The sequence below is a fragment of the Amaranthus tricolor genome, chromosome 13 (assembly GCF_026212465.1).
Source record: "Amaranthus tricolor cultivar Red isolate AtriRed21 chromosome 13, ASM2621246v1, whole genome shotgun sequence".
NCBI classification, from domain to species: Eukaryota; Viridiplantae; Streptophyta; class Magnoliopsida; order Caryophyllales; family Amaranthaceae; genus Amaranthus; species Amaranthus tricolor.
The window spans coordinates 8,736,492-8,761,011 of NC_080059.1; the positions used below are offsets into that span (position 1 = coordinate 8,736,492).

Here is a 24,520-nt window from a genome sequence, read left to right on the forward strand (position 1 = left end):
GTGATACGTTACATTTGTAGTGATCACTTTTTATTGTTTGAGAGTAATAATTTTTCAAAGATTTAAAATGACACAAATAACCTTAAAAAAATTATTTATAATCTTACATTATAATGATCAATTAGAGAAATAAGTTAATTATATAAACTTGTGCCATTGTGAAAAGATCTCATACGACATCCATGTCTTAGATTACTAATATTTTCCCACTTATCTGTTGTTCTTGTTTCTTACCTTTTATATAGTGTTCTTTTACTCATTTTTTTATCTTTTACCTATTATTGTTACTTTTATTTATATGTATTTCTATATATATTTATTTTTAAATTATTGTTAAAGGTCAAGTTTGTGTTGTAAGATGTAGAATTGTGGGTAGTTGTATGAATTACTCTTCAGAGGATCTTTCTTGAGCCAAGGGATTCTTTGCCCACTTCCTTCTTTATGGATATGGGTTGTCATCTTTCTTTCCTCCCCAAAACCTAATTATAGTTATTTTGAGCGGAATACAATAAATGTGATGATGATGTCCAACTTTAAAAAATGGCCGCTTATATAATAGAAGGGTTTAAACCCGGCTTGACTCGTTAGACCAACTTGAATTGATGTTAACGAATATCGATCCATATTTAAACAAACTAACTTGGAAATCAATCAAAATCGAAAAGAAAACTGATTTATTTTTAAAATATTTGTAATCAAGCCGAATTGATATGAACCAAATGTGAACAAAGCCAAATGATTAATAATTGATTTTACTTCAATGTATGTTCTCTTTAGAAGTTTATTTAGACTTCGTTTAGTTTATTAGTTTTCATTTCAAGATTGTTTATTACTACATTAATGATTTTTAAACAGTTGATATGATTATCACACATTAGGGAATAGAGAAAATTGTAAACATGATTAAAAAATTACCGATAAATTGTTAATAAACCAATTTTTATTTAATTAGCTGAAAATAAACTAATTTATTATTTATTGTTAAATAAACCCACCTTTTAGTTATATTTGCTAAACTAAATCGACTTATTGTTTATAATAATCTAAAATTCTTTGTAAGTCAATAAACGATAGTCGAGTTTATTTTCAACAATTATACTAAATAAATAGGTTTATTTAAAAAGTAACAATAATTAAATTTATTTTCAGTGGATCGAGCAAAAATTAGTTTAGTTTTTACAATTTTCTTTATAATTATTTATCTTTTGATGATTGTAAATAACTTCAATTTCTTGTTTCATATTTGAGAATTATAGGTTAACAAATTTTTTAATAGCAAGTCATTTTAAATTTCAATCGTATAACATGGATATTATTCCCACCGTCTATCGAAAAAAATAATAATTTTACTTTCCTCCTGCCTATAGAAATTTTTAAAAAAAAAAAAAAAATTATCTTATATTTTTCTTTTGTTTAGATAGATTATTTCCACAAATTTAGCATCACCACAAAATTAAGATTTTATCATTTATCCCTCTTTTGAACAACTAATCTCCTCACACCAATTTTCCTTAGATTTCCATCTTTCTCAATCAAAAAACTTGATTGTTAATGGTGATCTCCCATTGTTGGTGTTCTTGATAAACAAACAAAAACTCCATCAATGGGAGCAACCTCAACCGAAGAAATATTAGACAAACCACAACCCCCTAAACTTTCAATCTCTCTAATCGAACCCCCAAAAAAGCACAAAAAGCATCGAAGCAAACCATTTCGAACCTTCCAGAACATCTGGAGATCCATCCCTATAATATCCCCAATTTGCAAATTCCCTAATGACGTATTACCCGACACTACAAATGGATCAACTCATACGGGTATTCGGGTCACAGGTACATTATTCGGGTACAGAAAAGGTCGAGTAAGTCTCGCATTACAAGAGAATCCAGGTTTTCTTCCTTCATTAGTAGTTGAATTAGATATGCAATTTAATGCACTTAAAAAGGAAATGAGTATAGGGACTGTAAGAATAGCCTTTGAATGTGAGAAAAGGGTAGAAAAAGATAAGAGGAAGCTTCTAGAAGAACCGATTTGGAGTGTGTTTTGTAATGGAAATAAGATTGGTTACGGTGTAAAAAGAGAAGCAAATGATGAAGATTTGAATGTAATGGAGCTTCTTAAGAATATGTCAATGGGGGCTGGGGTTTTACCTGGAATTTCTTGTATTGAAGGTGTTGATGGTGAAATGGCCTATATGAGAGGACATTTTCAACATTTTGTGGGGTCCAAGGATTCTGAGACTTTGTATATGCTTTGTCCTTATGGGAATACTAATGCTACTCGTAATGGACCTGAGTTGTCTATTTTTTTTGTGCGAATTTAAAAAGTCTTGTCTTATTAAATTTGCTATATTTATTATGAAAATATTTTGATATTGAAAATGGATCATCATATGGAAGGTTAAAGGTTTTGTGGAGGACAACCTGATTTACCCTTATCAAAACAGATAGGTGTGGCTAATGTAAAGACTCTTATATTGAAGATACATCATTATTATCATCATATCTAGTATTGGTATATTTAGCTTATAGAAGGAATAAGGTTTGTGGAGGATTGTAGGACGATGTGTTATACCCTTTTAAAAGACATAAAGTTACGACCAGTGAGATATTTCATATTGAGCTATTCTTGCGAGAGATCATCAATTGATAAGACGAACCTAAAATAAAAATTACATATGTTGATAATTTGTATAATTGAGCTATTTAACCCATATATAAGGTGCGTCTTACGGTGAGAGCATCTCATACAAGAATTTGTGCATATTTGGCTCGGCTTGAGAAATGTCTACTAATAATAACAAAGACCTATAACACGAAATAGTACGATAAAAAGGTAAGTGTAGCAAATCCAATTTAAGGGAGAATTATGCAATTAGTGGTTGATTGTCACAAATGTAAAGGAGTCATTAACACAACCAATGTCATATTTTATGGTTGTATTTAGTAAACTAGGTTGAGTTTGTGGTATTCTTTTATTTAAGTAGAGAAAGGTTGATGCCAAGATAGAGATTAATAGTAAGAAAATTGTGAAATTCTATTGCACATTTAATCTTTTCATATTTATACATTTTTCTAACTTTTATCTCCTCATTTTTAACTCGTTTGTTTTGATTGTTGAATCTGGACAAAGCTTTGGGATGATCTTTTAGTAGACCACATATCTCGAAGTTAAGGCTTGGATATTGTTGTTAAATTATAATACGAGATTTTAAGTTCTTGTATAGTATATGGTATACCTTCTCAAAAACAAAATAAAAATGTACTAATAAGCTTTCTTTAAGGTTAACTTACAACTGTTTAATGAGACAAAAATATTACATGTTTGTGCCCTATTAAACTTAACAGCCCTGTTTTTACACATGACACCACAGCTAGAAAGAACATTGTGAAGCATCACTTCTCTACGACGATACAGTAAAGCATTCAAAAAACATCAAAGCAAAGCCCGGTTGCAGCTCAAAGGAGAAATTTCCCAAACTTGATTGAGTTGGTAGTCCAACAGTTACCCGCCTTCAGCTGGCTGAAACAACAACAGCAACAACACCCTTTAAAGCAAGCAATTCGTGTGAATCATGAATACTTCTAATGGGCAGCTAAATTCGCAATTAGCATTTAGCTGTGTAGCAAAAACTATACAATCACACATCAGAATATAGGACTTGCAAATCATTCTAACAATATAATTGATCAAAACAAATAATTGTTAGCTGGAGCTTGATCAGCTGGAAAAATTGATTTGTAAGTCATTTGTTTGAGTAAGCTTTAATGGAGATGTTAGGTAAAATTTGTTTCTTGGCTATTGGCTGTTTAACAAAGAAAATTAAGTCAAAAAACAAAAAAATCAATGAAAAAGTTACACCATAAAGCTTTTTTATTTTAATATAAAAGTCAACTTTTCAACTTAAAAGCCAAAAGTCAAGTAAAAAGTTATTTTTCAAATACATCCGGTATAAATTAAAGATTAGCTAAATAGAATACCAATTCTTCATGTATAATTGTACGTGAATCAATGACAGAGAAGCAGAGAGCACACCCCATGATTCACTGATTTGTTAACCAGTACACCTCATGTATAATTTCTTCACTAGTTAATCAAGTAGCGCGCAACAAGCAATAGGATCGTGCGATAGGTCATTTCAAAGTTGTAATACTCGAAATGATCAAATTTATCTCTATCGATTCATTATTTGTTTGGCATAAAGGAGACAAAGAAAAACCCGCACATAAGAGAATCAAACTATCTAAGTCATTCAGCCAAAATTCATTTGTTGTTCTTACAAAGATCCCTTATTCCCTAATTATATAGAAGAGACTTGATTCATCATAATTGACTCCATATCATCTGTACATTTTGACTCGTGATATATCATCTCAAGTTCATAAAAACAAGTGGTACAGCCATTTTGGCATCTGCCTTCCCACCCCTTCTGTAGACTATGCTTTTCAATTTCACAAGGTTTAACTTGTACCTAATCAGACCTTATTTTAACCTCACTCTGCACCCATTTACATCTCATCTACTATTTAAAATAAATAAATTTTGAACATACACATGTTAAAAAAAATTACTTTCAGACGTAGGAAATTAGCATAATAAACAGTGTTGACAACTAATGTACACAATCACCAGTTTACATATTAGCAACCAATATCCTCCCACCGTTTTCCTTATTTTACTACTAAAACATTTATTGACAAAAATCAAATAGGTATTAAACTGTTCTTGTCATCTAGAATAGTTTGGAATTAAGCATTCCCTCCAATCATCGGAAGAATTTAGCACATGGTAGGTCATTCACCTCACTAAACTATACCAAAGTTCACTTCTAAGTAAACTACTTTATCTGACTGTAATTAGTCAGTTACCTTTCACCTCCAGTGTATCTACTGTAAACCACCTTTGGTAAGAGCAGAAATAAAGATAAAAGAACCTCATAACAGTAAAAGTAATGCTGCATATACTTCCGGCTAATTGCCCCTGCGTTAGGGCTTAGGCATTAGCATAGTATAGCCTTGTGTGTCCAGGTATGGTAGGAATCTAGTGATGCCAATGTTTGGCAACTTAAAAATTAATGAAGAGGAGTCCTAATTAAGGTGTCTGGCAGATTTCAAACATAGGTTTTTACAATAACTGAACCACAAGAATACAACTCAACCACGCAGAACACAGTAACTGGATATAACTGTATGACACAAGATAACATACCTCAGTATGACACATGAACTGAGGAACCATTCTCCATGCTAACGTCCAGGTTCCAGCCTCTGTAGACAAAGTCACCAGTACAATAAAGTTAAGCCACAGATAAACCAGAGGCTTCATAAAACGTAAGGGAACTTTAGTGGCTTAATATGCTACCTCTCAACAGCTTCATTTCTGTATTCTTCAAGTTGACTTTCATTTTTAGCACAAGCTTCTTGAATTTCAATATTCTTTAGACAAAGCTCTCTCCATTGTGCAGATAAAACGTTTAACTCGTTGCCAGCATTTTGCTGATGAATGAAAGTATAAATAATAAAATTAAGAACACAACTATAATGTAAGAACAAATATAGTTACAGAAATTGAAATGCAATAATAATGCAATGATGTGATTGATTTAAGAGAAGCAAAGAACAAAATAGGGTACCTGATGATATTTTCTTTCCCTGTTAACCGTTTCAATCTTCTCACTGTGTTCGGTCGCCATAGCTTGCAATCTAGGTAGCACATGAATAATTAAAAGATGTTAGCTTAAAATGCAAAGTCCTTTCTTGATTTTCCTTTCCCTTTCCGATCTTCATACCAAACAACCCTTAAGTACTAAGTTATACTGAAGTTAACCAAGACTTTCCTTAGTTGTTGTCATGTTTGTGTAACACCCATCACTATTTCCCGAGATATCCTTCCCCAAGGTTTACCTAGAATCTAGATAAAGTAAAGCTTATGTTTCTAATTAGATAAATGCATGAAGCATCCCATTTGACACACGTATCACTAAAATGAGTTAATCCAAGGCAAAGATGCTTCTTAGTAAAAAGAGACAAGTTAGATGAGAAAATTCCCCCCTCTTTTTCTTTACAAGGAACTCAATTAATGCTTTACATTTCCTTTCTTCAATGCCCTAGGTAAGAGGGTGAGGCCGTGAGGGGGTGCATATCTGACTTAATATAGCTTGGATTATTGCTTTTCGTGGTAGAATTCAGAAGAACCACAACATTACAAGTTGAACCAACCTTGTTAATGAAGCCTCAAGTCGTTGGTTGTATTGTTTCCAAACTTCAGGGCCGTACTTCGAAATTAAGTCCAAATTTTCCAGCCTAGAAACAATAGTTTTCGTAAGACAAATGTGTTAAACAATAAATAGGAAGTAAGAACTTTTATGCACATAAAAGTTGATAGAGACAAGGGAAAATGGACCAAGAAAGTTTGATTTTCAAGAAAGAAAAGAAGATAACTATAGTTTTTGACTAGTATGCATGCAAAAAAAACCAACTAAAAAGGACACTAGAGAGACAAATACATGTTAGCCTTCATAAATTCAGCAGCACCATCATGACTTACTGAGTTACAAGTACAGACAGGATCGCATTGCAATAAATCAAGAAGCATAACACAACCAAAAAAACCCTAACCCCTCTTAAACTAAAAGACGAAATGCTATGTTTAATCTTATTAGCTTAGGAAAAGAGAAACGAAATTGGATCACAAGGCATCATAAAGAAAGTCTGAAACGTACAAATCAATAGATCAGAAAAGTCACCAGAGGAAAATATTTATTATTTCACTGTAGCCCAACTTATGAAAGATTCAAAGCACACTACAAGCAATTATGTTGAATTTAGATATGATATGCAATCAGGAAAAGTAAAAAGACATCCAACACCAAGAACATTTTATTCAAATTAATAGAGGACAAATTTTTCCTTGACATTGTACGGAATCTGCACAAATCACAATGCAATAAACATATTTATTCACCTTATCTCTTGGTGCTGTAGCAAGCGCTGAGCTTTTTGAAGGGCTTGCTTCCAAGCTGTTTCATCATTATGTTTATTCATAGATGGTGCATCTGGTATATAGCGAGAAGTATCTAGTGGCACTGGTGGCTTCCCAGCCCTAACTCGTTCATATTCTCTAGCAAGCATCGGGTGATCCTGAAACAAACACATGGATCTTCCTCATTTTATCAAAAATTGCACTAAATATATTGCAAACACGTATTGGGTTAATTTCTTTCATATTTTACAGGGACAAATTGTGTTTGACTGATTTTGTAGCAGATCAGCAGCAAGGCTCTTATGCCAATTGGAACTATGACCAACAATTGAATTGACCTAAATTCCTCGACAATCCAATTCATCAAGAAAAATCTAACTTAAACCATACAGGCTTCAAAGAGATATACAAAACACAATGTACAACACTAGATTCTAAGAGATATAAGATCCAACAAGTGGCCTCTTAATCAACTTAAATGACAGAACTCTCATCCCAACTAAAACAAACATCCATCTTCCTTCTATAATCATCCTTATTTTTATACATGTGTAACCATCTACAAGAACACAAGTACTAAACTATTAAATGGTCCTTATAGCCTCTCCATTACTACAATAACCTTATGCACTTTGACAACCATCATGAACTTATACATACCATAACTAACAAACACTGAATGTGATTAATTTTTCTGTTTTGAAGTTAAACTTTCTATTATTGCTTGTGTTTGAAATGATTAGTAATTGCTATTTGTAATTTGAACTAGATGGATTACTTAGTTAACTACATGATCTTTTGAATAACTGTAGGTTGGGTGCAATTGGTTTGAGAATTAGGTGACTCAACATAATGGCAAAACATATATAAATTGGACTATGATATTGTTGTAAGTTGTAACTTATTTTGAACGCAATTGGTTTCAATATTTGTTAAATGAAGATATTATGTATCGCTTTCAAATTGTGAAAACTTAATGTGGACAATTATCATAATCAAACATTATTGAATATAATGCTTTTTTATTCATCAACATCATTTTTTGGATCTGCCCCAGTATTGACAAACAAGTAATTTAGCAACCGCACCGCATCCCAGATTTTTCACAATCTTCACAGCTACTTGGCATTATGGAGCAAACATTTCCTTCCGTTCTCTTATGGTACAGCAACAAATGCTCCAACGCAAATATACAAAAGAGTTGAGGTAAGGTAAACGCAGGAATGTTCTAATGTAATCACATTTGATTTGAGTCCCTAGTGAAACTAGTTAGAAATTTCTCTTAATAATGCTATTCATTTTTTAAGTTGTATTAGGTCATTTAGCCTACTTGACACTTTTATTCTTTTAAAGGTAAAGCAATTCAATTTAAGAGCTAAACCTATATTCAACAACAAGGCAATTATTCTGAATCCTAATTCAAACTAAGAAACTCAAAAATAAAGATAATCTAAGGAAACAAACAAAAATTGCATCACTAATATAGAAAATTCACAAATTCGTAAAAAGAAATAATGGAAAAGAAACCTGAAAATTAAGTTTGGGAAGAGGAGGAAGATCTTTGAGGAAATCAGAGGGTTTTTTGGAACTTCGGCGCATCTCTTCCTCGACAAGGCGATCCACTTCTTGCTTAACCGCAGGATTAGCATAGTCGTCGTCGATGTAAGGCAAAGCATCAATGGTCTCAGCATTGGAAGCACTGGCCCAAGGTCGTGCTGCATCAATGGGCGCCTCCAGCATCAAGATATCGCCATTCCCGCTTTTGCTTCCCATTTCTAATCAACGATTCTCTGCCTATGTGCCGACTCAAATAGACTTTGGGGTTACGGGGTTCAGTTATGGAATACTACGGATTATAGCTAGGTTCATAACCGGTTTAAAGCAATTATATACATTTTTTATTTTAAATTACACTCCGTTTGCATATTTGCTACAAGTACGTATGAGATGCGTATGAAAAAAAAAATTTTAATGAAAAATAAAAGCAATTGTATACGGTATAAATTAATATATAAATGACAATTAAAAAGAATGATAGGCCATGTCAATAAGATAAAATGGGAAATTTCAAGTGATAATTCTGAGGTTTTGGGTTTTCTACGTGGTAACCAAAACATTTAAAAAATTCACGTGGTAACCCTGAGTTTTACCAAATTGTTCCACCGTGACCTTTTTGGACATAAAACGTTAGCAAATGTTAATTTTAAAGCTTTAAGGCTGTTGTACGCCTATTTATGCGACTCACCATTTCAAATATCATCAATTTCAACCTTTTTCTCCAAAACATAAATCCTAATTCTACCATCTTTCATCCAAATCATATTTTTCCCCCAAATACAAAGATGGTAGAGTTAGGGTTTATGTTTCGCGTGAAAAGGTTGAGATTGATGGCATTTGAAATGGTGAGTCGCATAAATAGGCATACAAAAGCCTTAAAGCTTTGAAATTAACGTTTGCTAACGTTTTATATTCAAAAAGGTTACGATGAAACAATTTGATAAACTTCAAGGTTACCGCGTGAATTTTTTAAAAATTTTGGTTACTACGTGAAAAATCCAAAACCTCAGTATTACCATGTAAAATTTTCCAAATAAAATATGGCAAATCTTATAAACAAACTAAAAAAGAAAATAAAGCTAAAATAAGATAAGAGAGTTGAGCACCACTTGTATACAGTATTGATGCGGTTTTGATTTTTAAGGGGCATTTTTCAGACTTATTACTGAGTAAAAATTTCTTTTTTTGTAAATTCAATGTTTGAGTTAACTAATTCAGTTTTTCTGATGTAGGCTTTGCATTTGAACTCTCTTATTTGAAAAGTTGATTTTGTTTGGTTTGGATTGGAACTAAATGACAATTGAATTTAGACTAATAATAAATAAGAGCAAAAATACCTAAATTATAAATCAAACTTTTAACTACTTCTCCGTTCTTTTAAGTTTGTCCTATTTGGGTTTTTCATACATATTAAGATAAGTGAAATCTTTGTAGTAAGTGGGTATTATTTTAATTGAATAGTAGTGTGAAGTAATAATTGTATTGGTATTATGAGAAAGAAAATGTATTTTAATTAAAGATAAAATAAAACAAAAAAAAAATAAAATAGGATTGTCATTAATGAAGGGAAAACCGTAGAGCAACTTACAAAGGGCCAAAACAGAATTATGTTTTTGGTTACAACTCTTTCCTTTTTTGGAAAGTTTTTGAAGGAAAATTCTAAATACTTAAATATATACACATCCATTTCATTGGCTAATTCGACTATAGATGGATCACTTTCTTAATTTAGCATAATGATTGAGAACCAAAAATGGAAGCAAAGATGACTTTCCAAATTCTGCAAGGGGCTATATAGGCAGCAGGTACAAATGAACAGTACATCATCACCACAATTCTCAACACAGCACCTTAATTGAAGATAATAGTAGCCATTCATCCCAAAAAAATTCAACAATTAACTGAATCAGTCCATAAACCCCAAGTACAGCAGCTGCTGTGCTGAAAACAGTAACCAATCACCCACAAAAAAATCCAGTTGCACACTGCATCACAGCCTTATTCATGGCTTCAGGAAGTGAGGATGAAATTGAGGGGGCATGGTATTTTGGTTCAAGCCAATATGATCCTCAATCAAACTCAGAATCAGAACAAGAACCGAAAGAAATGTTTGAGCAGCAAGGAGAACGACACGACAATCATCATAAGCTAAGGCTCAGTAGTGAGATGAGGCATTTAATATTTCAAGAGATGCTCTCAATGCAAACAACCGACACATTACCTCATGGAGCATTCCAAAGAATTGCTGAAAAATATGGTTATCATCATATAACCATGAGAAATTTATGGAAAAGGGCAATACAATCAAAAGAAGCAAACAAACCATACATTGTTGATTCAAAATACAAAAACTGTGGAAGGAAGAGAGTTGTGGTGTCTACAAGCGTTCTAGAGTCCAGATGTAACATCCGTTTTTTTTTTTTAAAAAAAAAAATAATAATAATAAATAAATAAATAAAATAGTAATAATAAATCTATAAAAAAAATTCAGAAATTATATAAAAAAAAAAAGCACCTTATTAACAAAAAACTTCCCACTTCTCCCTCTAAATCTTATAACTAACCTCATTTATAGTATTAAACCAATTACCCTTAGTTTATTCACATTATTATTACTCACACTTTTTTTTTCTCCTACAAACTACTTCCTCCATCTTCCAATTGCTTAAAATTTAATCAAGAAAAGGCAAAATTTTGATATTAAAGGTATGAATTTCATCTATTTGTTAGAAATTTTTTTTATTCAAAACCCAAAAAATTTATGCTATTAATTGAAAAACACCTATCTTTTATTTGAAAAAAGGAAAAAAAAAATTATTTCTGACCTTAGTTTTCCGGCGATACGACGGTCACCGGGATACCACCGGCGTGCGATGGCGGCCACCGGAGCCACCGCCGACCGACACCTTCTTCCTTCTCCCTCTTTCTCTCACTCTCCCTTTCTCCTCCTTTCTCTTCTTTCCCCTGTTTCTTTTCGTGGGTATTGGTAACCAGTACCAAATTTCCTAAGTTTTCTAAAGCACCTTTATATATATTTTCTTTTTTATAATCCTTTTTATTATTTAAACTTTGTCCTTTTCTTTTAAAACTATGACGACTAATCTTTAAAATTTTAACTACATTTTAAAATTTGTCATTTTAAATAAATTATAAAATATAAGTCGAGAGTCTTTTAATTTATTTATTTTGATTGGGTTGATCGGGGTATTAATTTGAGATATATTATTTTATCGTGTAGACAGCGAATTCGTAGACAAAGATTATTAGGAGCGTACGTTTGTCTAGGATCGCGTGACAAGGTAATTCTCAATGTCCATCTAATTAGGACTATCCCATTAATATTATGTGCTAAGTGATAATTAATGTGTTTAAATAGAATGTATAATTTTATATGACATTATTTTGTATGATATTATGTTTTATATATTCTCAAATTATATCTACTATTATTTTTGTCAAACTTGAATATATAATTACTATTTTGATGAAATTTATATTATTATTTTGATAACGAAATTAGATACGGTTTAATTTGAAAGAGAAATACTTATAATATTATTATTTTGATGAAAGTTATATTATTATTTTAATAATGATTTTAAATGCGATTGAATTTGGGAGAAAAATATTATGATATTAATATTGCAATTGAATATTCTTGAGATATATTTTTCTTGGGAAAACCTATGATCATAAAATAAAATGTATAATGTATGTTTGATTACATGTTTGTGTGCACGCGACTAATTATTAAAATATATTAAATCACGTAAAGTGTAACACGAGGGAAATGAAGCTATTATATTTGTTGTGATCCAAGTATAAGGGTGATGAACAAGTTGTCCTGTTTGGTTAGTATAGCTGCCGACAGGTATCATTATTTCTGATACTTGATACGATGTTTGGTCTTCCTTCTATTTGTTGTGATCCAAGTAGAAGGGGTGTGCACACTAGGGTTCCCTGAGACTACTCTGCTGGCCTTGGATTATTTGGGGTGACGACCTCTTGATGAAGTAGGTATAGGGGTAAAGCCTCGGCCTACTGGCGTTCTCGTTCCCTCAAATTAAAAATTGATTATGTGTTTGTCTTTATTAAATATCAAATTAATAAATTGGTTTATGTGATATTATATATATTGTTTTTACAAATTGTTTTTTTTTAAACTCAGCTATATATTATTTTCTAAAATTATATTCAATTTGATTATATTTTATTTTCTTAAATCATTTTCAAACTTAATCGTTTTATGGGATGGAGTTGAAATTACTCAATTTCCTGATTTTGAGAGTTTTTTCCTTGTTTTTCTTGCACTCTTATGTTGCAGGTTATTGATTGCGTGGGAATCGTGGAGTGAGGATCACCTAGAAACATAGCTTTTATTAGAGTCGTATTTCAGTTTAAATTTTACCTTAAGTTGTTTAAATTTTATATAAACATAGATTGCGTTTCAGTCTTTTCTTATGTTGTAAGACCCTTTGTTGGATTTAAAGTTATTAAGTTATTTCTTAGTCGTTAAACCTTACATTTATTTTATTAGAAATAGATGTGGCGGTAACACTCTCATGAGTAGGTTTTGGCTCATGTTTTTTATTAAAGGTGTTTTCAAAAGTTCGACCTATTTTTAGGGTGTTACACCAGACCAATGGGGGAACGTACATGTGTAAAAGATGTTGCAAGTTGTTTAGACTTGGCACCATCGACCGTTTGGAGGTTAATCAAAAGAGGTGAAATTAAGGCACATTCAAATCCTCATCACTCGGCTTTAACCGATGCCAATAAAGTGAGAAGGGTGGAGTCAATTTTGAGTCTCATCCAAGAAGATAACATTCAAAGACATCTAATATACAAGGGAATGTTACGATGAGAAATGGTTTTATCTAACCAAAAAAACTCAAAGAGTTTACCTTGCACACAAAGAGAAGATCCCGTATAGGGCAGCAAAGTCATCTAAGTTCATACCGAAGGCCATGTTCCTAGGGGCGGTTGCTAGGCCAAGATGGAGTTGACATGGTCAATGCACGTTTGATGGGAAAATAGGAATTTTTCCCTTCATTAATAGGGTTGTAGCCGTGAGGGACTCGAAGAATAGGCCAAGGGGGTCAATTGAAATTAAGCCAACAGAATGAGTCACTCAAGAAGTTTATAGAAACATGCTCGTCCAAAATCTCATTCCGGCAATACTAAGAAAGTGGCCAAATGAAGGACCTTCAATCATTTTCATTCAATAAGACAATGCAAAAGTGCACATTACAAATGATGATCCAATATGGCGACAACACAACAAGCAAGGTGGGTTAACCTTTATTCTTACACAACAACCTCCTAATAGTCCAAATTGTCACATCTTGGACTTGAAATTCTTTAGAAGCATTCAATCATTGATGCATAAGAAAATGCCAAAGAATATGACAAAGTTGATTAGTGCAGTTGAAGATGCATATGCGGAACTTCATCCAAAGACATTAACAAATGTCTAGATTTCATTGCAGCACCACTTAAATGAGATATTGAAGGTTAAGGGATGTAATGACTACGTCCAACCTCATTTTGGTAAAAAAGTTGAAGATAATGGGAGGCTTATAATTCAAGTTCGAATTCCGACACAGCTAATTAGGAAAGCTGTTGCTTTTGTTGATCAAAACAGAAATCAGCAAGCATCACAAACAGTAGCAGAGAATGAAGATGTGACATAATTATCCAATGCAATGCAAGAAGCCTATGATCAAGCAATCAAGGAGACACAAGGATGAAATTTTTGAACAAAGCCCCTCAGTTTATGTTATGAAAAATCATCATTAAAAATGTTTCTTAACAATCTTAGGAGCAACACTTTGCAAATAAATCTGAAATCAATGGCTAATGTACATGTTTGTTAATGGCTTCATTTTATTAGTGTTATCAGTAACAAAAAAGCCCCCTGTTTCATCATAGAGGTTGTTAAACCTCTCAGACTATAAACAATCATAAAAAAAGAATGAATGCCACTGAACATGCATATAACATAGTGACTTTAGAAGTTTAACAAAAGCTACTCAACTAGGAATTTAAAGTCATTTTTTCAGATTATGAAATTTATAGGAACTCATGAAAACAAATCATCATTGGGGCTTCAACATCAAAATAAACATACAGCGTGATCAACATCAAACACAAAATTTAGACAAAGATGAAGAGCAAACAGAAACAAATCATCAAAAAATCAAAATGTTTAACACCGAACAGAAAATATAACCAATGTACATAAGTCAGTGCCTAACATCATCAAACAAAAAATAGAAACAATTATGAACATCAAACAAGAACAAGCCAAAAATCAGAAAACCCAAAATTCGTCCAACAACAAACAATATCCAGAATCACCCATAGATCAAATGACATCCTAAAGCCCAAATTTCCGATTGTTCTCAGCTACGAAATTAAAAAATATAAACATAAATGCCTTACAATCATCAACAATGTTTCTTAGGGGATTTTTTTTGCCCTAGCAACAAGTACTTCTTCAGGAGAATCAGGAACCATCAAATTTGGGTCTTCTTCAACAGAAGGACTTGAAGGAGTCATTTTAGTAATAGAATCATACACAAAATTAACAATCTTCAAAAGGGGATCTTTTCCATTAAGGTATGAATAAGAAAGAGGAGAAGAAATAGTCTCGCGATACTGTAAGCATGCGTCATCTTCAATAGACTTTTGATAGGCCTCAAGTTCTTTCTTAGACCACCTTAAAATCTCATTTGAGTATGAGTATGGCCGGCCATGCAAGGAACACGAACATAAATCTCCATAATCACAAAGGTCATCATAAAGATAACTAGGAATTGTTGAAGAACTAGTAGATCTCTTGTTTTCCATACTCAAAAATCAAAATATGATCTAGGTTAGTTTTTTTTTTAATTTAAACCAAAAAAACAAGGAAGAAAGATCAAATTAAAACAAAGCATTGAAGAAATGTTAATAGCAGTTGAAGAACAGGGGGTTGATTTTGGAGATTAAGGCCAAAAATTATGAAACTTACCTCAAAATGTAGAGAAAAAGTCGATCTTTATTTTAGTTCAATAAAAATAAACTAAAGTTAAGGGATTAACAGCGGGCAATGGTTCAAAGAAGCCACGAAAATGACAAGTTTGAAGACAAAGAGTGAGGAAAAGAGAGATCAAAGAGACACAACAATTAAGGGGGTCATAATGAAGGGGCGAGTCATACGAGAGAAATAAGGGAGTGAGAGAATGAATATACCGGTATAATGGAAAAAATGGGAGGGGTTATGAGGGTATATTAGGGAAAAAGAATTTCCAAAAATGAAAAGTATTTTAAAGTGAACAAACTTTTGAAACTACCCGTTATAGTGAGGTGGACAAACTAAAAGAACGGAGGGAGTAACTAACAACAACAATAGCTACTTGAATTATACGACTTTCAAAAAGAAAATATTGGTAAAAAATTTAATTTTATTTACTATAGAACACTAAAAAAACAAGACAAAATTAAGTAAGTTGAATTATGAATATCGGATATTGTTACTCCTATAATTTATAATGATACTCCTATAATAAGTAGAATGTAAAATGATTATAATTGATAACTATTCACACTTAAAAATAAATACTCGCTCTATTTCATATTCTTAATTACACTTGGACTTTAGCTTTTTCTTGTTCTTCTTAAGAAAATGGAAAGCCCTCAAAGAGCCATTATATTGATATATTAATGTAAAACTATGCTATTTATTGCCTTTTAAAATCGCAATTCGCTCAAAACAATCTAAAATAACAAAATATTATCACTAATAGTACATATTTTTGTTATTTATTCTACAATAATACTAACTTTTGATTAATCATGAATAATAACAACTTTTATTTAACCATTAATTTACATTTTTTTTGTTTCTTTCAAATAACTATAAACAAATATTGGTATTATTATGAGCAAACATGTCCTTATGGTATTAGTAATGGTTAATTAAAAATTAGTATCATGTATAGTAATTAGTGAAAGTTTGTATTATTCACGATCAAATCAGATCATAATTCACTTTTTATTCGTAATTTAAAAGAATATGGAAAATTTATCTCGAATAATCCAACTTATTTGTGATTTTTCTACAATAATTCTACCTATTAATTAACCATGAATAATCCCAACTTTAAGGTGTATTTGCCTAGAGTAAACTTGGGTAACCCGATAACCTGCTATAATAAGTAATTCACCAAAAAAGTAAACTAAAAATTAATTTAAAATTAGAGAAAATTTTTGAAAGTTTACATAAAAAAATGCTAAATAATAAAAAAAATTCATAATTTTTTTTAACATTTTTTTTGATATTTTATTTTAAATTATCCCTTTTTTAAAAAAAATAAAACTTACTATAGCAAGTCATCCGGTCACCGGTTTTACTCTAGGAAAATATTCCTCAAAGTTGGGATTATTCATGGTTAATCAATAGGTAGGATTATTATAGAAAAATCACGAATAAATTGAATTATTTTAGGTAATTTTTCCAAAGAATATTAGGTAATCATCACACTAATCGATACATACTCTTCCTGACCTTCTCCCTCACATGCCGCAAGAACGATGCTGGAAAAATATACTATGAACGATGAAGTACTCCTATATGAATAATAGAATGATAATTTTTTCTCTCGTTTGACAAAACACAATTTTTCATAGTACATTGAGATGATTAGAAGTTGTTTGATCCATAATTCATACATAAAAGAATACAAGATTAATTATATTCGACTAAAGAAATTCAGTATAGTACTTTTACCATTTTTATTTGCAGAAATTTTCGAGTTTTTTGAATTTCGTTTCGTCATAACTTTAACCTGATCTGTAAGTCGCTGAGGCTTCCGAAGCTTAGAGTTCACACTTTCCCGAGAATTATCATTCTGGCTCTTCACATTGAGATGATCATCGTCAGTCACTGAAGATTTTGTTGCGGTAGGTGTAAATTCCGCGTTGTCTGATTGATGTTTACGTTTCTGGAACGGGTTGTTGACTGGCGTTTTCACAGGAAACTCATCGGAAACAGTAGAACATGCATCATTAAAGTGAATCGGAGTCTCAGAAGAAGAGACTAACTTTGACGTAGCTGTAGATTCAGTGTTCTCTGAATGATGTTTGCGTTTTCGAAATGGATTATTGTCTGGTGTTTTCACCGGAAAATCCTCCGAAGCCGTTGAGTTTTCTTCCTTGTAGTGAATCTCCGAAGAATTGACTAATTTTGAAAGATTTGTAGCTTCATTTGAGAAATTGAAATTCCTTTCCTTCAAAACTTGCCTCTCTACTATGGTTGTACTTTTGTCTATGAAGCAAATGTAATAAAGTCATAATTGTTATTGCTATCATGAACATAAACAGAAAATCATAAAGATTGCACACAGATTTAGGGTGATTTACTATTTAATAGAAGTAATATACTACTACCTACGTCCGCATGCTAAAAGAAAACAAATTTTATCAATATGTGATGAGACTTTAATAAATACAATCCATTGGATAAGAGGAGTTTATATAGAAGTGTTAAAAATCCTTATCAGAATACGACCGTGGAAAACCAAGTTAGAGTAGGCTTGATACTATGAAGCAAATTCATGACTGCCGATTAACAAGGGTAAAGTGGATTATCGCCTAGAGTTCTAAATTTTTTAGAGCCCAAAATTACATAGTAGTATAATTTATATTTTTGCTATATGATTTATTATGATTTTTTTATAAAATAGTTAAAATAACGACAATATAAAACAAAAGGAGTATTATATAATTTATTGCGTCTTAAGTTTTTAAGGGTCTTTCTATCTTTCGCTCTGAATCCAAAACTGAACAAGAAGGCTCTGTACAAATCATCAAATAAGACGATCTTACGGTGATTATTTATAGTCTTAGAGTGATTACTTACAATTTTAAAGTGATTAAGTAGAAAAATAACTTAATAATATGGATTTATTTCATAGTGAGACAGTCTTATACCCGATAGTGTAACTTATATTATAGAAACAGTTATAAGACAAATAACATTTTGTCTTACAGAATATAATGAGAAAAGTGACTCACTTGAAACCTTAATGTCTGTCATACTTCCGGGAGAATAAAGTGTAAAACAGCTATTTGTTTGCTTCTCCTTGTCCCCTTGAACTTTGTAATTCTTTCTGTTAAAAGTTTGAACTATCTCTTCTACTTCTCCTGTTTGAAATAATAGGTGCAAACCTTTTAAGATGAATATCAATGGTCCTTTTCAATAATACTACAATATTCATTACCCCAATATCATTAATATCACGTTTGAATATTAAATTTAAAAAGAAAAGAAAGAAAGAGAAGGAAAAGGAAAGGAATGAATCCTCTAAACAAAAAATAATCCATCACTACAAATTTCTTTCTTTTCTTTCCTTCCATTTCTCTCTATCCAAGCACAATGTGTAAGTGACTCTCATTTACGGTGAAATTTAAAGTTATACGCAACCTTATTTTTGTAAGTGATGACAAAGATCAAACACAGAAGTTCACATGATTATTGAGTCGAGCCGCTTTACTATATGATAGAGTATATATAACATATCTTAAAACTACAATCATGAGTTAAGCTTTTGGTTGAATTCATTCCTTGACATTATACTCCATTATAATTCGGAATCAAAGAGCTTTGGCCCATCAAGATAAGGGATATATTAATGGTTCTTTTGTGGGTAAAAAAATAACTTACCTGTCATATGGCATTTCCTGATCTGCTGAACTGAAGCAAAAGTTTGGGCAGAATGAGAAGTTTGGTGGCTAAGTGAACAGTCATAAGCTTCCATTGTACATGGGTCTAACTTTCCTTCTGCAATTGCAGTAGCTATAGTTGGGGGAATGTATCTGATTGGTTTCACCATTGTCAAAGAAAGCCAAATATCCCCTTCTATTTAATAGAAACAGTCATGAAAAATACGACTTCGGTCACAGTCGCAGTAATGCACGCAAAACGGATTTCATGACTAATACAGAGGGTTTTGTGATCAATGCAGCCTATATTTTGATCACTATAAACTCAAAAACCTTTAAAATATGATTGAGATACGGTGATACGGCCTCATTTTTTCACTATAATAGCAATGAAATACAGAAGACATCATACTTTCTATATAACATTAATTTTCATCCATGTTGATTGGTATGCAAAAATATAAATTTGGCTCTATTTCAATTTAGTTTTTAATTCAACTAATTTTTTTTGTTAAGCCAAAAGGGAACATACCTGACCACATCTTTTATGCAAGCTTTTGTAAGAAATTTATTTACAAATAATACTTGTTGGCTAAAATGAATTTCTTGCTAAATATTTGTCTCGCAATTTGCTATATTTCTAATTTGTGTTATAATCGCATACATTATCTTTTATATTCATCCATACATTTAACTTATCATTTTACCATATATTCACGTTCACACATTTAAAATATATTGTCTTATTCTACCTAAAACCAAACAACAAAACTAATAAAGCAACCTATGTTACTTGGACTCGGGTACTGATGTTGGATATTGGTACGTGTCAAAGTGTCGGATACATTTAAATATTCAATATTACGCCTAAAATGGAGTGTCTAAGTGTATACCAATGTCCGAGGATTAAGGAACGGATACGGATACGTGAAGCAAAATGAAGAGTCCGGGTAACATAGAAAGCAACTTTATGTTCTTGTTGTATCAGGGTGTTTAGGATTTTTCTGGCTTAAGAAGAGGGCAATATTAGAATGACAGCAGGATCAGATGATATGGACCTAAAGAAGGGATTAAAATTCCTCTAAGAAGACCCCATTCTTGATCCCTTGATAATTGTCAAGTTTGTGCCTTTTATTCATACTGGTTAAGAATCAAAAATTAGATGCAAGTTGAACCACCCTATTGAACAAAGTTTATATAACAATATAGCATAAATGCAACAATAAGCCTAAAAGAAGGGCAGAGATGAGATGGATACGGTCCCAAGAAATTGAGTTCTCCTAGTGACTCCAAAAGCTTCTCCGGTAGTTCTTTCATATGCTCAACGCACTTCATATGTCTATTATATCTATACAAAGTACAGAATAAACTGTCTCAATACAAAGCATGAATAATCAAATTTGCTATAAAGGCAAGACTCTCCTTTGAGTTAGTATATTGCTTGCTTACATTGTTGCATGCTGAAATACTGAAACTGCTTCCTTGAAAGATCTTGCATAATCTTCTGGCACTTGTTTACCCTTATCAATCTTTAGAACTGATATCACCTGCAATAATAGACCAATAGGTTGAACGGTTGAACAGTTTACAACTTCTGATTTTGATTTCGTGAGAGGAATAATTGTGATTCTTTTATGCTTTACTGAACGTAGGAGCTTACACGATTAATATTTTGGTACTTTGAAACCAATGCATGAGCTTTAGAGATGCCGATACCAGGAATAGACGGAAGAAAGTCGCAGCCTGCCAAGACACACATATCTGTGGACAGAAACACAAACACCAAATATTGATCCGTTACAGTGTTTTTCTAAGAAAATAAAAAGATCTGCCATTAGGAAATTTTACCTGTGAATAAGGAGGTGGTGAATTTTCGAAATGATGGCTTACAGTTTGTTGATTTGAGAACATTTTCTAGAACAATCTCTTCGCCATTACCAAATTTATCCATCTTGAAAACGACCTGTTCACCAACGATAAAACTGAGAAAGCAAATAATGGAAAGAGGCTTAGGATGTACGTAACTTGTCAGACGGCAGAAGATATCCCATCATCCAGAACAAAAGTGTTAGCTAATTCATGCTTACTGATGGGCAACCATATGCCAGAAGGTCACTGTCTTCACTGATTACAGCTGCAATACCACCATGTTCTTCTCCAAGGCTCGACATGTAAGCCAATTGTGCATCAGCTTCATATGGGGCGACAATAAACTCAACATTTTCCGATTTTAGACTCTGAAGCACAAGTGAACCAACAATTGTTGTAATAAGAGGCCCAATGCTAATTTGTTATGGATGCGGTTAGAAACAAGTTGCTTGAGTCAATGACATACCTGTATCAAAAGGTGAGCCATAGATGGAGTGATGCTGATTGCTCTCTACGAAAAAAGAAAAAGACTAGTCAGTGGTCGACAACTCGACACGATGCTTCCTTTCTGCTCTAGACAAAACAAAGTGGTAGAGGGTGCTCCAATTAATAAAACAAGGTAACTTGTAAAGTTCCTTTCTTAATTTAACTTGGCAAAGGAAACTTTAGTTATAGAATAAAGCTTGAATAATACTAACAAGAAATTATTTTGATGGTTTCACCATCTCTTTTGAAATAATACTACTGATATATGTGAAGAAATTCAAGAAATTTAAAACAAACTATAATGCAACCACTTTTGTAAGTTCCTAAAGTAACTCAAGATCCAATATTTGTAGAAGTAAATGAACATTGCAATTTTCAATTTATTTTCACAATGGGCTGGTTGGAAATTTTGTTTCTTGTGTTTTTATAGATCGAATTATGAGGTTTACACCATGGAACAATTTTGTAGAACTACAAGATGACTTGAAATTTGCATTTGTTCCTCCACATAACAGTTGCAATGGAAACGTGTGCATCCTATCCTTGATTTTGAATGTTGTTTCGAAGCCAAAGATGAACCTTGATTTTGAACAGTTTCTTAATTTTACACCTTTACGCCACAGTTTTCCATTTGTATTGATCTAAGTGTAACATGATAGCAAATCTGGAGCTCTCATCCTTCAGTATGTTTAAGGAACAAAGTCATTCACTTTGGGAAAGTGGAAGATGTTAGAACTGCTGGAAGAGTTATGGAACTATACCTGGCAAGAAGCATGTTTGTGTTTAGGGGAGTCAAATGACAAACTATCTCTAGAACTAAACGATGTACATGCTTGCAAATTTGGTACAATCCAGAATTTGCGCTACATAATTGTATCCATTGAATTCAACTTGGAAGTAACTATGAATCAGAAATTGACATTGTTTACTAAATCCATAATTGTAGTTCCCAGATACAAGGTCATAAATTGCATGATAACAACGATATCAAAGCATTAATCCTAAAAGATTGGTGTAAGCTACATAAATCAATGGATTAGCTTAGTGATTTTGAGCTAAGCAAGCATGTGAAAAAGATAGATAGTTGTGAATTGAAGACACAAAAGCAAGAACAATTGAGAGGAGAAAACTTCAAAGAACAAGGACAATGGTCAAGGTTTTGAGCAAGCAACTAAATTAGAGAAATAAAGAGGAAGACAAGCATTTTGGTTATCATAGTATACCACTAAAACCATCAAGTCTATTTTACTAAATAATAAACACAATTGCATACTCCGTTCCAATAGATTTGACCAATTTTTCATTTTATTCTGTCCCAAATCCCAATAAATAAGCCCCATTTCTTTACTTTCAATATTCTCTCTTTTATTTCTAATATCGCACTATTTTAACCCAACAAAGCCAACTCTTTAATCTTCGTGACAAAAGTAAATGGGGCTAATTTATTGAGGGGAGGAGTATAGAATACAACTCAATACAAAACCTTCGATGGTGTTTGCTCGCTTACATATAGTATTTACACTCTCAAGCTCTCTCTAAGTCTCTTGTGTATGTAGTTCCTCACATGTCTTTGGGCATTCAAAAATAGCTTCAACAAGCTGGCAACATGAGCTATCCTCAACCAACTACAACAGAAAACTCTTGACAAGTCACTCCCCCTTAAAGGTGGCTCTCCATTCTCACTCTAAATCTTAACAGTTTCTCAAGAAGGTTGGTCATCAACAAGCTTCACTAGCTTCATTACACTTAGAATTTAATCAATATCCTTTTTAAAGACTTCCATAGCTCAAGGAAATTACTCCTCAAGTTCCTAAAATTTTAGAATGCATGGTTTTACTAAAACAAGGTCTTAATGACATTTCCTCGTCTGAGCAAATATTGTCTTTTTAACTTGTTCGAGAAAGCCCAAGCAAGAAGCTCCTCTTCTTGCTCGCGTCAACAACACGAGGCACATCCAAAACGGAGTTATGCTTGATCAATTTCCAATATCAAACATCTTGGTAGTTGCTCGCTTGAGCAACCCTCACAACCACCACTCATTGTCTTTGGCATTACTTGCTTGGGATGTTTCTTCGCACTTGGAATAACAATTATGAATGCATTTCAATATACAAGTAAAAATCAAGAAGTAAACTATACCTGAAAAAGCTCAATGGCAGCATTAACATTTCCTTGTTCAAGTTTCTCCATAGCCAATTCTTTGTTAGCTTTTCTCCTCCTGAACCAAACATTTACTATGAAATTCCATTAATTAATCTCGAAGAGAATACACCACTAAATCGAATTGATGATGGTGCATGCCTGTATCGATCATGCTCGGTGGCAGCCTTGCAAGGGATGTTTCCCCCATCAAAAACCACAACTGGGGTAATCTCATGGAACCTCAATAAATTAATTCTGTGCATAAAATAATTGATATACTGCAATTTCTTGTCACCCTCTGAGTTTAAGCACAGCTCCATGCTACATGAGTATGCTGCATATATACATTTTCCACAAAAATCAATGAATTCCCAATTTCCTATCCATTTCTTAGAAAAATACTCCAACGACAAAAATGTTAAAGTAGACAGTGGGTACCTCCTTTGTGAAGCCATGAATAAGCATCAATTCCAACCTGCAAAATTTGAATCCATTACATGATTGATGCCCAGAAGTCAAAAATAATAGTAAATCGGGGAAAAGGGGATGGGAAATTACACGCTTGCCAGCAAATTTGTGAATGTGAATTGGTTCCGCGTAAGGTTTCAAGAATCTCAGTAGATCTTTGATGCCCATTTGATCTGCTCTGTTCTTTAGTTGGAAGAACTGGGAATCGAAACTAGTATACGGAAGAAGAAGAGAGAAAAGAGGAAGAACAAGATAGTTAGGTTAAATTTGCCGGGAAAATAATTTGAAATTGTATTCCTAAAACAAACCC

General features: G+C 32.4%; 3 protein-coding genes across 3 annotated transcripts; 1 reads left to right on the plus strand and 2 right to left on the minus strand.

Moving 5' to 3' along the window:
• Nucleotides 1–1,417: 1,417 nt before the first annotated feature.
• LOC130797858 (protein MIZU-KUSSEI 1-like) lies at nt 1,418–3,083 on the plus strand. Its single transcript, XM_057660645.1, has one exon. The coding sequence runs from the start codon at nt 1,604–1,606 to the stop codon at nt 2,321–2,323; it is 720 nt and encodes a 239-aa protein (XP_057516628.1). The 5' UTR covers nt 1,418–1,603; the 3' UTR covers nt 2,324–3,083.
• Nucleotides 3,084–3,211: 128 nt separating this feature from the next.
• On the minus strand, nt 3,212–8,838 carry LOC130797857 (pre-mRNA-splicing factor SPF27 homolog). The gene is made up of 7 exons (XM_057660644.1): nt 8,509–8,838; nt 6,964–7,139; nt 6,219–6,302; nt 5,633–5,702; nt 5,362–5,495; nt 5,209–5,267; nt 3,212–3,522 (listed from the first exon to the last, which is right to left on the minus strand). Exons 1-6 carry the CDS (start codon nt 8,752–8,754, stop codon nt 5,210–5,212), a joined length of 768 nt encoding a protein of 255 aa, XP_057516627.1. The 5' UTR covers nt 8,755–8,838; the 3' UTR covers nt 3,212–3,522; nt 5,209.
• An 8,323-nt stretch (nt 8,839–17,161) lies between these two features.
• LOC130798637 (exonuclease 1) lies at nt 17,162–24,520 on the minus strand. Its single transcript, XM_057661706.1, has 13 exons — nt 24,301–24,520; nt 24,181–24,217; nt 23,902–24,076; nt 23,740–23,818; nt 21,581–21,625; nt 21,333–21,482; nt 21,094–21,208; nt 20,906–21,006; nt 20,695–20,792; nt 20,504–20,593; nt 19,247–19,398; nt 18,598–18,726; nt 17,162–17,848 (listed from the first exon to the last, which is right to left on the minus strand). The coding sequence occupies exons 1-13, from the start codon at nt 24,376–24,378 to the stop codon at nt 17,274–17,276; spliced, it is 1,824 nt and encodes a 607-aa protein (XP_057517689.1). The 5' UTR covers nt 24,379–24,520; the 3' UTR covers nt 17,162–17,273.